The 17453-nt window shown below is 33.0% G+C and overlaps 3 protein-coding genes across 3 annotated transcripts; 1 reads left to right on the top strand and 2 right to left on the bottom strand.

Annotated features, from left to right (window-relative positions):
• The first annotated feature begins 927 nt into the window (after positions 1–927).
• On the top strand, positions 928–10133 carry Tpcn1 (two pore segment channel 1). The gene is given in 12 exon segments (XM_018544976.1): positions 928–1115; positions 4832–4992; positions 5165–5323; positions 5397–5522; positions 6008–6315; positions 6385–6665; positions 6813–7028; positions 7555–7674; positions 7754–8093; positions 8182–8501; positions 8572–8819; positions 8822–10133. Coding segments are annotated over 12 exon segments (2514 nt in total). The 5' UTR covers positions 928–1003; the 3' UTR covers positions 8945–10133.
• A 1081-nt stretch (positions 10134–11214) lies between these two features.
• gny (ALG6 alpha-1,3-glucosyltransferase garnysstan) lies at positions 11215–12678 on the bottom strand. Its single transcript, XM_018544901.1, has 2 exons — positions 11742–12678; positions 11215–11609 (listed from the first exon to the last, which is right to left on the bottom strand). The coding sequence occupies exons 1-2, from the start codon at positions 12672–12674 to the stop codon at positions 11349–11351; spliced, it is 1194 nt and encodes a 397-aa protein (XP_018400403.1). The 5' UTR covers positions 12675–12678; the 3' UTR covers positions 11215–11348.
• A 217-nt stretch (positions 12679–12895) lies between these two features.
• On the bottom strand, positions 12896–17027 carry LOC108777907 (protein BOLA2). The gene is made up of 3 exons (XM_018544902.1): positions 16773–17027; positions 13123–13217; positions 12896–13010 (listed from the first exon to the last, which is right to left on the bottom strand). The coding sequence occupies exons 1-3, from the start codon at positions 16833–16835 to the stop codon at positions 12914–12916; spliced, it is 255 nt and encodes an 84-aa protein (XP_018400404.1). The 5' UTR covers positions 16836–17027; the 3' UTR covers positions 12896–12913.
• Between the last annotated feature and the right edge of the window lie 426 nt (positions 17028–17453).

The following is a 17453-nucleotide window of genomic DNA, read 5'->3' as shown; positions in this document are numbered from 1 at the left end:
TAAGGTGTTATTTTTAATTGCTCGGTACGCTTGTCAATGCAGCTGATAAGATTCGGTTAAGTGTACAATTGCATGAAACCAGTTGAACGAATCTTATGCGTAAGTGCACGAAAAATGTAGCGGTATTCGGCCATTGAACGATAAAATCATGTTCTTCTGTTCTTCATTACATAGATAATGACAATAAAGTCAAAATAAACTCTATTAGCGTGTATCACTAACTGTTACACATTATTTTTTATGATATAATTATATTTATAATCGACGAATGTTATATTCTCTCTGATTATTATCTGATGATGATTTTATTCTTCGCGTATATTTTGATATCTTGTATTTTACTTCAACACGATAACGATAGAAATTAATTTTTATGTTCTTACAAATTGGGTTCAAATCTTTACATTACATACATAATTCAACATTTATTAATTATGTCTATATATAGGTATAAAACTCCAGCAACACGCAAAATTTCCGAATGCAATTTAGGAAGAAAATCCGCTATAAGTTGAGCGAAGAAAATAATAAGAAATGAGACAGAAATATGCTTTATTGAAGAATTTCCATCTTCTGATTATAACATTCAGTTGGAAAAAAAATCTAGATAAGTGTTAGATGGCAATGCAGTGGTGTAACTAATCGCGGACCGTGGGGAATACGATGGGGATCAACGAATTACTCTACTTTTCTTTTGCTCATCCTCTCCGCGACATTATATTGCAGATAACATCGACGTATCTCTCATTGACAGACGATAGCATGGAACGTATCACACGTTCGCCTATTTACGCCTGCGCGCTTAGTGTGTCATGCAGTTAGTATCAGTGGAGTCGTCCGTGCATACCGATACGTTAAAAGCGAAAACCTTATCCCAGGGATCCCAGGATTCCTGGGTATCCTCAATAGTGACGCGCCGATGTTGGAAGAGTGCACATAGTACGGTCCGTACAATTACACATCAGCTAGACGACGCGGACTGGATACCTACGCGTTCGCTTCGATGGCTTCGTCAAAGCAGAAAGAGGTTCTGCTTAAATGCAAATGTGAAAAAATCCATGTAATCGGTAATTCGCCCATTCTGCCGATTATTCACATGAATTGCACGAATCGACGTAAGTCTGTCTACAACATTAATCTAAATACATATAGGGATTTGTTCCACTTAATATTCACAACGCTCGCGAGCATCATTTCATTCTTGTTTAACATTTGAAAACGATAAGGATAAAATAATGCTCGCGAGCGTTGCGAACTGTTGGGTTGTGTGTTTGCGATACACGATCTTTCGAATGTTTAAAGAGTTGTTCGTCAGAGTGTGATACTTTTGTTTGTCTAGCAACGATTGATCGGGTTGATTATGAAATGACGTATCGAATTTGAATTGAAAATACATATTCTTGACGTTGCTATAGTTACGTGATTCGTTCTTCGATATCGCAGTTTTTTTTTTTTCAGCAAATAACGTAACAATTGGCGCTGTTAATTAATTTTCTTCGAACCTACATTGGCCTCGTTTTTGTTCCAAAATGACCTCGTCCATGCAACAATTTCTTGGTGCAATGGCACAGCATCAGCAGAAAATGGCTCAAGATCGACAGTTTCTTATGCGGCAGCTTGCTGATTCACAGAAAGTAATAACGGATCTACTCTTTGCACAGAAACATATAGTGCTGATTTTCCAACGACTTCGCAGATATGAGTGATTCTAACGGCCCGTCGGCGAAATCTTCGCAATTTTCAAATCTTCCGACCAGACTGGGCAAATTCGCCCATGATCTGTCTGAAGGTAAAACTTTCTCGTTGTGGTTTAAGCGATATGCTTGCACTTTTGGAGAAGGCTCAAGAGGATTATCTGTGGAAGAGTGCATTACTTCTTAATGCGCTTAGAGATAACGAGTATCACCGGTTGCTCAGTCATCTTTCTCTTAAGAAAACCTAATGAATTGTCCTTCAATGATCTTGTAGTTCCTTTAAAGAAACAATTTCACGATAATAAAACGATATTTCAGCGTCGCTATGAAGCTTTAAATTTTAGAACTTTTTCACCTATGACTGCGTTATTGAAATTCTTGATAAAATCAACATTTTGGGAGACAATTTCGAATTTTATAACTTCAAAATCGATTAACTCAAGATTGTCCTTGCAGTTCTTGCTCTTACAATTAGTGACCGTTCTTATCACTCAGAGAAGACTATTCTTTTCAAGCTAGTTGCTGAAAATAGAATCCTGCACATTCAGTGACATTCGTGAGATTTGCTACGCTCATGCAGAATGCAATGTTGATGTCATGCGTGTTGCAGATTCGCGTCCACTGAAATGAATTAAGCTGTTAAGCAGACAGAGAAGAAGAATAAAGGTAAAGATTCTAAAAAAGTTTCTAAACGCGCCAGTAATGTCAAATTCTCTCTGAAGGATAAAAAGATGGATCAATCGTATTCGCCATGTGGTGCAACGAACCATAAACAAATTGACTGTCTTTTTAGAAAAGCGGACTGTCGCATTTGTAGTAAGGTTGGACATATTGCCAAGGTCTGTTTCTCGAAGAGCAAAACTGAAGTTACAGTGTTATTAGGTTGCAAGGGATTCTCGTATCAACATCGTATCACAGGGTATCAACATCGCAAGTATGCAGATGTTTCTATGAATAATCGGACAATGTGAGAATGCAACTTGACACTGGAACGGATGTGACAATTGGAACCAAAGTCTGGAAGTTGATCGGCTGTTTGAAGCTTACACCGTGTATTAATGCGTCTGTGTCCATCCAATCTGTGTGAGGGGTTTTTCTACACCACACTTGGCTACAAAGAGAAAACTTCAAAAGAACCAATTATCATTCTTATTAATCGCTCGGATATTGCCCTGATTAGCGCTTAAAGCTATCGATGGACTCGATTTGATCGCTTACGATTCAGACATATCGAAATGTGATTTAGAAAGATTCACACAAGGGTAAGTTTCCCCATTTATTCGATGGGAGAATGTAAGAAGAATTCATCTCGGATTGAGACCTGATGCTTGATCAGTTCATGTATCGTGTCGACCTATATCTCTTGCCCTCGAAGAACCGCTTACGCGGAACTGGATAGATTTATCGGAAATGGAATAATTTCTGCGTTAGACTCTTTGGAATGGGCAACTCCTATTATGTCGCGCGCAGTATCACCGAGATCTGAGCCGCGCAACGCCACGCATACAAAGCCAAGTGACGTATGTGTGCGAAAGGCCGAAAGACCGCGCATGGTGGAAGGATAACATCGTGTGTAATTACAAAACTCGAAAACCACCCCTATTTTCGCATCGGAATACAGTTCAGCAAATAGGCTTGCCAACTATGAAGAAATAAGTGAGATTGCTACAACTGAATTAAATGCATCCTTGTCACATCCATATGCATTTGTCCTTTTCTTTGCTTAAGAATTGGTTTCTACCGTTGAGCAACGTGACTGAATGTGACAACGCGGAGGTACGTTCTTTTTGTATATTTGTTACTGTATATATGGACATATCAAAATATATATAAATATAAAGAAACGTATAAACATGATAATTATAATGCGAAATACATATATCCATACATATTCATCCTTCTCTTCATATCCTTATAATTATTATATCCTTATATATTCATTCTTATAATTATACGTCCTATGATACAGCACCAGATAAAATCTCCTGCAGAAATATTTTTCGGGCGAACTTTCAAAACGCCATTGGATTTAGGATTTTTATGTTTGTCTTCGTAATCCAATAGTTTCTTATACTCATCGTCACAGAAGAAAATTAAAAGACAGTTTGATTCTCATCATATGGTGCTAAAATACGTCTTTTTGTTCTAAGTCAGCTTATTTTCATTAAGTTATCAAATGGCAAACGCGTTATTTGCTAAAAAAAACTGCGATGTCGAACAAATCACATAACTAGTAGTGTCAAGAATATGTATTTTCAGTTCAAATTCGACACTCATTCCAAAATAGCTGTAACTTATGAATTGCGCACTGTTGACAGGAAGGATATTGCTTTTTAATGTCTCTTTTGAACAAGACAAATCACCATTCTAACAAGTAGTTATCTATGTCCGTGAATCGCCGAATTTAATGAAACTTGATACATTTGTGGAGCAGACAAAAATAATAGACACGTATTCTTTTATATCGGTAATATTAAGGTGCAGATTTAAGAGTGGAAACTACCCCTTATAGACACGAATTCTTAATTGATCCTTGTGCTTTAGCTTATTGTATTAAAGCTAACTAAATTTTGGAGATAATAAGAGGTTTTCATATTTTCTGAAAGCAAATTCTGTGTAAAAATTATAGAATTAAAAATAGCAAATTCAATACGGCGGATTCCTGTAGTGAATTTAAACTATCTTATTCCGCTCTTTGTGCCGAATCTAGGAATAACCGACAAGGAGATGGCGAGAATCTATTCCCATTTTGGTTTTTATTTTTTTTTTTTTGTATTTTTTATGTTTTTATAATATTTTTATATTTTTTGAATTTTTTAAATATATATATTTTTTTTAAACAATTGCGCTATTCTCACCTCTATGTTTATTTTTACATTTTTATGCTATATACTTTTTGCAGAAATAATATCCGATGAAAAAATCTTGTATGCGCAAAGATTTTGCACACCAAGCGCATTTTCACTAAGTGAAATTTTATTAATGTTAATATTTTAATTTATGGAAGTATTTAATTGTAATATTTATTTGTCGAAAAAACTTTTATGATTTTTTTAAAGGTATGTTATGATTATTGAAATATTTAGTTCCATATTTTTTTGCAGAATATGGTTCCATGTTATCCTTGTTTTGTTCAGGAAATACCAGAAAGTCTCGTGATGTCGATAGAAACACAGAAATTTCCGGAAAATTATCTGATAACGCTATTAACACTAATCAGCTAAATCCTACTAAATTTTACAAAAGAACTGACTCGCAATGGACTATGAACTATCAGGAAGCTGCAATATTTTTAGAGGTAACTATATATTGATTATGGAAATTTATCTAAAATAATAATAACTTGCAGAATGTAGAGATTACACGTACGTTCGTGCACGTGTTCCGCTTGCAGAAAATTGACTTCTTAATTGATAATCAAGATTAAGATATGATTATTTTTATCATTACCAAAATGATTATTCTTTCAGGAAGGTATAAACAATATAACATTTGATTCTCATCCAAGCTGTCCTAAAGATTTGCCGACGTATCTCTTAGTCCATAACCGTTTGTACAATCTAGTTGAATTCTCTATTTCGTTAGTTTTGTTGTCTCTAGCATTTGTAGAAGAGCCTACCATGTACAAAGTACGTAGTGCACAGATAAACGGCATACTATTTTTTCTTTATTAATACCATTCATGTATATGCTTTATTATAGGTACCAATATGGATACATGGCTGGACAGAATTATCTGCGTTACTTATTGTCGGTTGTCAAATGATTTTAAAGATGAGATCGATTGGCTGTTCAATATCTATGACACACATACGTACAGTAATAAAAGTAAGATATTTTTACTTGAAATGTTTCTATATAAATTAAAAATATTTCAAAAGACAGAATACTCATGCATCATACATAATTTAATAACGTATTTACGAAGACACGTGTTGATAGAGAAAAACAGATTACTCATATAATCAGATTATCCGAATAGTTGCTGGTTCGTACACTTGTGACTGATCATTATTATGCAATGATATATAAGAGCATCAAACAATGTATTTGTTAACAATCAACGACCGCGTTGCTTAGATGATTAATGAGTACTGCAATGAATATATGTAATGACTTATTAGCTTACTTACGTAATCAGTTTTGGAATTAGTGCAATGCCAGACGTGTCGCAACAGTCCTTATGAAATTTAAATGAATGGAGAATGATGTTCGATTTGAAATGATTATATAAAAAATATGCCTATATCGATTATTGAGCTAGGTTATTGACCTCTTTTGATTACTCTTATTGAAAATAATTTCTATTTCAGGGTATCATATTAGTAGTCATGTTTTGTGAAATTACAACAATTCTAGTACGACAATCCTTGCATATTCGTGTAACACGCGCCCTTAGACCAATCTTTTTAATAGACACGAAATATTGCGGCGGCGTACGGAGATTCATAAGGAAAGTATTTCTCACGGTAAATTCTGTCTCGGAAATGATATGCCTTCTGTATTTCTTGATTTTTATATTTGCCTTAACAGGCTATTGTATGTTTAATAAAGAAAACACTTATTTCTCGGAACTGTGGCTAAGCTATCTCAACCTATTTATTCTTCTTACCACTTCTAAGTGAGTAGATACAATCTGACAAGCTAATTAATTTAACAATATAATTTATACCGACAACATAATTTGCAGCTTTCCCGATGTAATGTTGATATCATATTACTACGATAAGAGGTCTGCGATATTCTTTATAGTTTATTTGTGTACCATGTTGTACGTAATAATGAATTTAATGCTGGCGTTGGCAAATGAGACATTTGCGTCTTACGAACGCGATAAATTCAAAAAATTGTTCCTGCACAAAATGAAAGCGTGCAAATATGCTTTCAAACTTTTGGTTTCTAACAAATTTCCTGGTAGAATAGAATTTCCTCAATTTAAAGGATTAATGTTGCACTATGATCCGAGTAAATGTACGTATACAAGATTTTTTCATAAACTTTAGTTCTATTTCTTTGTCAAACACGCATATAACGTGTACTCAAATGTCATGCCGTACAAAACTCCGAAAGTGATATTATCAATTTTATTTCTGCAATAATAATATATGATTTTTATAGCCACGCGTGACATTGTTTTAATGTTTTGTCATATGAATAAATCGAAAAGTGGTTCTTTAAATTACAAGGAATTTTTATCGTTTTACGACGCCAATACACTTAAGTGGTCTTTCCAACACTCTAATGAATATTGGCGAAGAACGTTCATTTTTGTACAACCGCTTTCCAAATTAGCTAATGTTATTATTAAATGGCGTTATTTTGAAGCTTTGGTGTGTAAGTATAATACGTGTAAATATATAATTTACGGGTGATTCAAAATCCCCGCATACATTTGACATCGCAACACACACACATACATTTACAACTCCATCGTCACTGAAATATTATGATTTCATTTACATCTGATGAAGACTCAATTCAGGAGCCGAACATATGTATATGTATACATTTTTATTTTTTTTCGATTATAGTTTTAATTTCATTACATATACATATAAATTTATTGATTCATATAGACGACTCTCGTAATTGTCCTCTATATTTTTCTTATTGTTAGTGTTATTTTTGAATAATAGCCGAGGTACATGCGAGTAAGAAACACGCGCCGGCCCTGTGAGCGCCATGTAGACAAGAATGGCTCTACTGCAAAATCTACTTGTCGGACGTAATTTTGTTAAACGAAAAAGTTGTTTGTTTTAGCAATTATTACTTACAATATCACGTCTTGTATTCCGTATGCGAGAATTTTGAATCACCCTGCATAAGAAAGCCTTTTATTTCATCATTTGTAATTTTATAGATATGATTATTATTGGTGATGGCATCTCCATAGTAATAAGAAGCCTACAAATAGATATAAATTCTGAGGCACCACTGAAAACATTCTGTAGTGGTTGGGATGCTATATTTTTCAGGAACCGTGAGTAAAAAATTTTCTTAAAATAAATATCTTAAAATGTAGAAAAATCCATGATTAAAATATGTAAATAAATTTACAGTTATGATGATTGAAACAATAATAAAAATATTAGCTCTTGGTTTCGATGGTTATATGAGCTCTGGATGGAATATCTTTGATTTTTGTACAATAATAATGTCCGTCATCGCTATGTTCATACTTTATATTACGCCGTCAGCTACATATCTGGTTTTCTTCCGACCTCTCAGAACATTGAGATTATTTAAACTCAAGAAGATATATCGAGATATTTTCGGCACTATCGTAATTCTATTTCCCCAGATGTGTTTAACTGCGGTTGTCATACTGATCCTGTATTACTTTTACGCGATTATTGGAATGGAACTGTTTGCCGGATACGACCTGCGCGATTGTTGCAGGTTAATATCAAATTAATTAAGATAATTATATATCTTTTCTCCTATTTTTTTTGTGTATAAATCTAATATTTTGAAATATGTGCAATAGGAATACAACTATTGAATATTACTACGCATATTCTTATGAACGTTGTGAATCGTCGGCAATTTACTATGTTAACACTTTTAACCATCTCATGGATAGTTGCATTACACTTTTCGAATTAACAGTTCTTAATAATTGGCATGTGCAAATGTATGCATATGGAGCTGTTAATAATCAGTTAGATGACCTGTTAATTTCAATACTCTATTTTTGCACATTTATTATGACGACTATGTTGGTCTTGACTTTTGTGGTATCCAGTTTCTTGGAAGCTTTTCGGTTTAGGATGCAGTATAAAAATTCAATTTGCTGCAAACATGACGGTAATGAAAATATACTTGAGCAATAGAGATCTTTTTCGTCAATTTTATAATTTTTGTTTTTCTTTTTTAGAGAAAAAAATGTTCTGCGACAAAGTGGAATTAATATGGCATGAATTACAATTCATAATCGATCATAAAACTGTGAAACAGCTACACAGATCTTTATTTATCAATGAAGACTGCTACTCTACTTCCTTCATCGGTTCACTGCCACGAACACGAGAGGTTTTACAGAAAAAGATGTATAGGGAAGAAATAAATAAATGGATAGCCGAGTCCGAATCAGAGTTCGAAGAAAAGTAATTTTTATTTAATATATGATACATAATACGAAAGATAGAACCGGCGATGGTATCTCTAATACCGATCATCTTGTACTGAATGGTAATTTGTGTCATTGGCAAAACGCTAATCTACTTGGTAAAATTGATGACGTGACTTAGACCAAAATTCTCGCTTACATTCATGTAAGTATATTTATCAATAATATAGCTTGTTTATATAGTTAGGACTCCGCGTTGATGGTGACGACACCAAATTAGTCGCGGCGGCCTAGCAAAACTGGTAGGCGCGCGCGAACACACACACACAAACACACACATATACACACTTTACATTTATCCAAATTGTTTTTAATGAAAAATGGGACAAAAATAAATGTGTCATTCTCGCTTTATGACATCACGATTCCAACATGGCCGCCGCGACTACTCAGGAGCTTAAGGATGCTAGAGTGACTTAATTGGGGGGACATTGCAGATTAAAATAAATCTCTGAACTTATTGAACAGAATCAAAAATTCCTTTACAGGATTGAAGTAGACGCAAAATTGAAGAGTAATGCAATTAATTTTTGTACTAAAATCGGAAAAAAGTTAAAAACTTACATTTTTTCAACCTCGTAGAGTTGTTATCTGACACCATAGAGATAGTAGTACTAGAGAGTACGCATTGGAGGAGTGGAGTAGTAGTCCACATTTAGAAAAGGACGCACTCATTCAGACTTTTCGCCTCTCTTTCGTTTCGCACATGCGTAGCCATATATTTTATTGAGAAAGGGGATCAAAAGAGGGATCAATAAGGAATTGAGAACATGATGATGTAAGGGCGACTTTTATACCAACTCTGGTTAACTTAATCATTCCAGTAACTTTGCAGGATTGATCAATCGCATTTATCATTTAGTTTTGACGACGGACGCGATTGATCAATTCCAATGGACTAATCGGCCGATTAAATTAATCGCGGAGTTGGTGAAAGTGGCCCTAAATTGTAACAGTTAAACAGTATTGAAAGATCGCTCGATCGAGGTTGATATGTGCCGACTTCGGTGTTGTCGTCGTCCGTTATACTCAATTGTACTTTCTAAATTATATGAAACTTTCCTCGTTTTTTTTCCATCCCCTGTTAGAATATACGTCTATCGCATGCGCAAAACGAGAGATACAGGAGAAGTCCGAATGAGTGCGTCCTTTTTTATATGCGGACTACTCCACTCCTCAAATTTCCGACAATGTCTCTAAATGTCTATAGTACTACTATCTCTATGCTTGGCGTAAATGTTTCCTTGGTACCTAGATATTGTATCACCTAGCGTATCACATGCACAAATAATACTAACAATGAGTCTACAAAACTGAGATTGAAAGCTTAAAAAAAAAAGATTTATTTTAATCTGTAAATTACGTATATTTGCTTGGTCAACGAAAACTCAAGCCGATAAACAAATCAGAAATTACATGAACGATAGTTGTTCGATTTTATGAGAGATGGTGTTGCAATATGTTAAATAATAAAGTCATTAGATTTATAAAGTATCACAATTGATTTTAGGGTATCGATTATAAAACTTTTTCCCTAGGATGGAAAGTGAAAGTGGAAATAGCTGTTACATTACAATTTTGAAAAAAAAATTATATGAAAGTGAGTTATGTTTTTGGTTCCTATGTTGCAATTTATCTTAAAATTGTGATGTAATAGCCAATTTTTGCTAATAGATTTATGTTTAGCGGGCAAAAGTACATTAGAAATGATTATTAATATAAATTAATAAAAAATAAAAGAAAAGAACCAAATAGTTTTTTAAAAAAATAATAAATATAATTAATTCAAAAAACTCGTTAATTTTATTATAATTATACACATTTAATTTTATAATTGTGACTCGTCAATTCTATTATACACACTTAATTTTAAATTTAACATTGAAAATGACCCGATCGTTGTCGAAACGTATGCGAATTTTACTTGCGAATTTTACTCTGTTTGATTTTAATGTATTGCGATTTTTTTGAATTAATTATATTTATTATTTTTTTAAAAAACTATTTGGCTCTTTTCTCTTATTTTTTATTAATTTATTTTATACTTACTTTTTTAATTTTGCCGGCTATCTAAAATTGTTAGATTGCTTGTCAATTTAACTAAAGTGATATTACCGCGGTAGTCGTTTAGGGTTGCGTTGTAAGTCTGAAAAAAATGTTCGGCACGCGATTGAGTGAACTACATACGCAGTATATAAATTCACACATTATAATAAGCATTGTGATCTAGCTTTGACCGTTAATGGCTTTGCTTCGTTGCTTCCTTTCTTCTTATTATTGTTTATCAATTGTACGGTCGTAAAAGAATATTTTATTGTTATTTTTCTATTGTTATTTTTATTGTTATTTTTAATGTGATAATACATGTATTTACTTAACAAATGCATGCTTTATTATTTCTGTATATATACAGAATATTATATATAAAATTGTACTTTCCTGTTTTTTCACAAAGAACGTCATTATATAATCGTTATTCGAATTATTCATATTTAGTTACTAACGTACGTAAATCATTTATTTCATTAATGTTCAATTCTCACTCCACTGCCACCTAGACTGGTCATCGTGACATCAAAACCCTTTTTCTCTAATTGTTTTGAAAAAGAATCAATGGATTCGCTTTTAATGTCTGACGGCAACAAAATGTACGCATATCCACCTCCACCAGCACCCGTCAGCTTCGCTGCATATAAATTCGACCATGCCACTGCACAAATTATTTCCAATTTTGGATGTGACACATCTAATGCGGTTAGTAATCCTTGATTCATATGGATAAGAACCTGCAAAGCGTAAAATAAGAGATAGCTACAGTTTCCAGCAGATTATATATGTGAGTTTTAAAAATGTTATAAAAACGTATATATGTATAACAAAATAATATATTAATGTTTATAAACACACATGACATTTACCGATAACTTTTTAAACCAATCTTGTTTCATAGATTCTGTAGATTTATCGGCATTATTGCTCATTTCTTTAAGTATTTCCCAAGCATTTTGCGATAGAGCATCGATACTATCCAAGACAGGAGTGATGATTTCAGGATATAAATTCTTCAAATGCGCTGCTCGTTTAACTTGATCTTTTGTGCTCCGAATAATATTTGAATTGATCAGTAAAATCTTCAGATTCGACATACATGATAACATATCCACTAGTTTTTTCTGTTGAAATTTTATTACCGAACCATATGTGCATACGCTATTGTCGATTCCGGATGGAGACTCATGCATAATTTGCTCGCAGTTTAGAGCGTATTTCGAAATCTTATCAAGCTCATCCTTGTTAAATGCAGAGTGATCGCCCTTCTGTAGAAGCAACCAATGTAGAAAACATGCTGCCAAAGATACTGCGAACGATGCCGAACTGCCCAGACCACTGCCAACTTTTAATTCCGTAGACAAATGCACGTGGAAGGAAGTTTCTTTTATATCGATATGTTCTTCATAAGCGATATAAACGAGCAAATAAAAGAACGCTCGTAAACTTAATTTTTGTTCTTCAATCATTTCATTATTGCTTTTGTCTATTAGATTCTCTATTGAATTGAGAAAATCATTCACACATTTATGCAATTCATCATTGTTCTTGATCATCAAATAATCGAAATTATCGTTAAAGAAGTAGTTTTGAAATACACAAAAAGGAAGATTAAAAAATAATTTGATATCAGGGAACTCTATCTTAATGATGTTCTTTAAATCTTGTGATTTATTCAGTTCAGTGAATTTAACATTAGTACGTAAGTTTAAACTGGTCGCTATAGCAGTTTTTCCATACACCACGGCGTGTTCTCCGAATAAAATTATCTTGCCCGGTGCAGATACTTTGAACTCAATCATCTCTCTTTCTTATGATTAAAAATTTTTTTATCCGAAAAAATGATATAATGGTAGAATGTATTAGATCTGTGTTGTAACAGATTTCTGTTAGAAGTATTTATGTAACGGATAGTCTAGGAAAAATTATCCATATAAAAATTTGATCTTTTGTTGTGTAAATTAAAATAAGAAATACTGGCTTTTCATCAAATTGTTATTAATTTTCTATTCGTAAAAGGCGATTTAACAAGATTCGACAGTCAGCTTTTCGTTTTTTCCCATTGTTCTGGCGTTAATGTTGTTAGCGAAATGGCGTGAATTGTCTTCAGTTCTTCTTCTAAAACTCCATAGACAAGCCTGAGCGTACAAATTTTTAATTACTAAAGCTTTGTATCGTGAATTTTATTAATAGTGATAACTAAGAAGACGTTAAAATTGATGCAAAATCTCAGAATGATGTTAATATTACCTGTGGCGTACCAGTAACGGCTTCCCTTGGAACAAGTCAGAAACGACAAATACTGAAAATTTCGCACCGCAACCGTCGGATTGATCCACTACTTCCTGTAACACACAATGTGTACACTGCAGGCAATATCTTTCTAAAGTCACCAATAGCAATTTAACGAACACAAATAATTTTTTTTCCGAGCATTAATATTCAGTAGACGTTAAATGTCAAACATAATCAAAATACATGTCTGTAATCTAAATGTAAACATATATTTGATAGCGATATACAACATTAGATTTAGTGACTTATTAATAAATGGCGTTTACATTAGATGACATAACTCGAATGTTTCATTTACTTATTAAGTTAAGACCAAGATATACAGTAGAGAGTGTCGATATTTATTATGAAGACACGTCGCACAAACATTGACGTTAATGCAAATTAAGGTAAGGCTGAAATCTTAGAGCAAAGTTCGAGGCTGAGTGTAGATATGTATCTTGTTTTCTAGATATTGATACGTAACCTGTATACCAAAAATTTATTTTCTAATAATACTGTAAAATGTCTTACTAACGATTAAAAAAAAAGTAATATATTATTTTACATATTAAATTCTTGATTCATTTGCTTCTTGATAGATTTATCCAACGATATTTTAGAAATTACGTCACAATTGTATACATTATATATACATATCTCAAAAATATTTTCCGTTTTTATATAAATGTAATGTAATCAAGCATTATCTTGTATATTTAATGTTAACAGAAGCATATCTATAATTGTGATTGTATGGAATAAACAATTAAAGTTAAATATTTAGCATTGAAAATTATTCACACACTCAGACAATTGTTAAGTATGATTACGCAGCACGTTTACGTATATATTAATCATTCAGTTTTCATAATTCAACATATTGATTAATTATTTGTAGATATGACAAAAACTAACAATCATATATTAAAATGAAATTTAAATTTTTAATTTGCTTTTACACATGTTGATAACTGCTAATAAAAAAATTTAAGACTGTTCTACGTGCTGATTCGTACAATTGTAGACAAAAGAAGTTTGTTCTTTTTAGTTGAACTTCTTGTGTGCACAGTTGATTTTTTCCATTTTTTCTCCAACGTGAAAAGTAAGAGGAAAAATGACCTCTTTTTCTTCAACGTTGAATAACTCCGTGAAAAAAAATCGTACAGTGATCGAAAAAAAGCAAATTAAAGGTAAAGATTCTGATTCGTATTCAGAACGCGTTTTTATTGATAAAAGCGCACTTTTATCTCTTGCTAAAGCTGTAAACAGCACTTGTGCATAATTTTTAATTCGCGCCGTGGAACTTCGCAAATTTCAAGAAATAATATAAGTTTTTAATTTTGTTCGTAAGAAATGTTTTGAGATCTGATGCATCTTCATTTATATTAGTGTAATTTTATGAAATATCAGTAATATCGCTTTTTAAAGTATTGGTCTGAAAAGTAAAGATTTCAAGCTTTAAAATGCTTTTTTAAAAATCTCGACACGATGATTTTTTACGAAGTTATTCTATCTCAAAATTTGTTTATTTTTGCAGGGTGATGCTTTAATTTTGTTGAGTAGTATATTATTATGCCGTTAATTTGATCGTAATAAATATGTCAAGGTTATAATAAATAATTCATACAGAGTTAACGATTCTTCTTTATTAAACTTTTTCTCAAAACACGATCTATATGATAACGATATGAAATAAATACGAGAAGAGTGTAGCGAGAGAATCAATTGATGTCGCGAAAAAGGGATAACAATAACAATCGATTCAATTTTAAATATTTAGAGTTATTTATTCATTATTTACAATTGTAACAATTTGTACATTTTGTTTTCAATAGCTGCATCATTTAATGTGACTTGACTTTATTTGCAGCATTCTCTTTTCTAAATACAAATAGTTGGATGTAATTGAAATAGACAAAAAAAATTAGAAAATGTCCGCATGAATATACCGATACTAAAAACGGAAATAGATCCGGATATCTTTCAGGAGGTTTTACAAATTGGCTGATAATAGAAAGAAGTGACACACCTGAAATAGATCCATAGAACGCGAGGAAGATCCAAGACTTTTTAATATAATTTAACAAATCTGAGAGAAGTTTACTTTTCTTATATTGTTTTATTTTATCTTTCGATTTTAACTTATCTTTATTCAACGAACCGTTTGTTCTACTATTATAAAATAGATCAGGCCATATCCAAAAAACAGAACAAAAATAAAAAATTATTGTGCCAATGTAAGCAAGGTACAGATTATCCTTTATAAATAACGGTAGCATACTAAAATGCGAGATGATCAAGAACCAGAAGCAAGGGAGAGGATCATTGTGAAAGTACAGTAAAACTGGAATAGCAACCAAGAGAATGGACTTTTCATGAACTTGAAATGAAAAAAGGAAGAATGCCAGAGCAGAGTTTATTAGAGACAGTATAAATGCATTCCTTGTAGGTGATAAATATAAACTGATGCAACTGGGTAGAACCGCGCACGTTGTCATTAATAAGCAGATCTTGGCTAATTGCTCGTTCGTGAAAATTTGTCGCAATTTGTAGACAACATTGATTGCGCACCAAATATTAGCGACTTTATCTTCAAACACACCTCTGGAAAAAGGAAACAATCTGAGCACCGTGCTGACAAATAAATCTCTACTTTTTAGAAACGGCATCCAGATAACATAGACCGTCAGCAGTACTGTGAAGGATACATATATCAGCATGCGAATACAGTGAGACCAGGATTTCGTCTTGTTAGGAGTGTGACGTCCAAGTATGTAGAAGAAAAATGGTAAAGCATGATATAGTTCCATTTGCTTATAATTCAGTGCTAGGACAAATAGACTTGAGCCAATGACAAATGAATCTTGTAGCGTAACAGCTACAGCGGCGATAAAGAAACCCAGTGACACACAATTATATTGAAAATGACCATGATCTATTAGTATCAATCCAGGATAGATCAATGTTGTCAAAACAGCAATATCTCTCCCTGTAAACTTAAATATATTAGACTCGCCAAACTGATAATTGTTCCAAGAACGTGAATTGGTTATAAAATATATGACAGCAGGTAAGTAAATAAAAATGTCTGCAATTAAGACAGTCAGTCTCATGAAGTGCTTGTGTGTTGCGCTCTCGAATCCTCTGGATTCTCGCAGCTTCACAAAGGAAGGATCTATCCTGTTTGCAATATGGCCTAACAGGAGACTGTGGTATGCCGTTAAAGGTGGATAATCTAAACCCCAGTAATATAGATCATTGTCTGTAGTATTAATATACCACTTGTCAAGAGGCAGATTCAATGTGATTTCTTGCCAGTGTCGTTGGGCCTCGTAATCTCCATACATAGGGGGTTTGCCTTCTCCGCTGTGAGAATGGTAAGTAATGCAGCATCTCAACAGAATGGCAAAGGAAGTGATGAAAGCGAGCTGCAGCTTTCCCTGCATTCTCCGTCATACGAGTATCCTCGTTTCGTGTCGCTCCAAAAAGCTATCTTCGAATTGAAACTATTCGGCAAAAATTTTGAGAGGAGGTTCCTAGCAAAATGCCATGTCATCATGCGCTTTAATTTCGTAAGTAATGAAAAAAAAAAAGAGTAACGAAAAGACAAAAGATCTACATACCACGTGTATAGCTTTCAATCCCTTGGTCACTTTGTCTTTAATATATTCCTCGCTATGTGGCATATTCAGCCGTGGTGTTTCTTTGATAGCAAGCACCTGTTGTTAAAAAATATCCGGGTACTATCGAATGCAGGTACCTGTCGGCACAAAGTGTCCTATCCGCGTCTATCCCGGTCTATCCTATATTCCTATATTCCACGAAATGACGGGATCCACATCCACACGTCTACAAAAATCACCTGCGTTCGATAATAATTCCGGTATCGATCATAGAGAGCGGTTTATTTCGGTATCGATTGTCGATACATTCTTGAGCGCCATCTGCATACATATGCCTTCTTCAATCTCTATTTGATAAAGAGAATTGTGTTGATAACTTCTGCAGATTTTTCGGTTCGTGTCCTAGCTATTCCATCACAAAAATTCTTTCTAATGAAATATTTAAAATTTAATACTAATACTTAATAAATATCTATATTTACAATGCAATAATATATTTTATTTGAATAATTCAATTATATCATTAATTAATTTATTTTATTTTATTTGAAATTGCATTTTTTTACAATTATTATTCGTATAAATAAGTAATCACGGATAACAATAATAAAAGTGTAGTTTCAAATAAAAATTAAACATTAATCGACTCGCAAATACATATATGTTTAAGAAACGTCATAA

The sequence above is a fragment of the Cyphomyrmex costatus genome, unplaced genomic scaffold, assembly GCF_001594065.2.
Source record: "Cyphomyrmex costatus isolate MS0001 unplaced genomic scaffold, Ccosl1.0 scaffold474, whole genome shotgun sequence".
Lineage (NCBI taxonomy): Eukaryota > Metazoa > Arthropoda > Insecta > Hymenoptera > Formicidae > Cyphomyrmex > Cyphomyrmex costatus.
Note: the sequence above shows the minus strand (reverse complement) of the source record. Positions and strands in the feature narration are given on the sequence as shown.

Excerpts from the sequence above, each read along its gene's own strand:
- gny (XM_018544901.1), bottom strand. The coding sequence starts at position 12,674 with ATGATTGAGTTCAAAGTATCTGCACCGGGCAAGATAATTTTATTCGGA. Across the intron at positions 11,610-11,741 it reads ATTGGTTTAAAAAGTTATCG|GTTCTTATCCATATGAATCA; the intron begins GTAAATGTCATG and ends TACGCTTTGCAG.
- LOC108777907 (XM_018544902.1), bottom strand. The coding sequence starts at position 16,835 with ATGCCACATAGCGAGGAATATATTAAAGACAAAGTGACCAAGGGATTG. Across the intron at positions 13,218-16,772 it reads GATTGAAAGCTATACACGTG|GAAGTAGTGGATCAATCCGA; the intron begins GTATGTAGATCT and ends TGTGTGTTACAG. Across the intron at positions 13,011-13,122 it reads CCGTTACTGGTACGCCACAG|GCTTGTCTATGGAGTTTTAG; the intron begins GTAATATTAACA and ends TTGTACGCTCAG.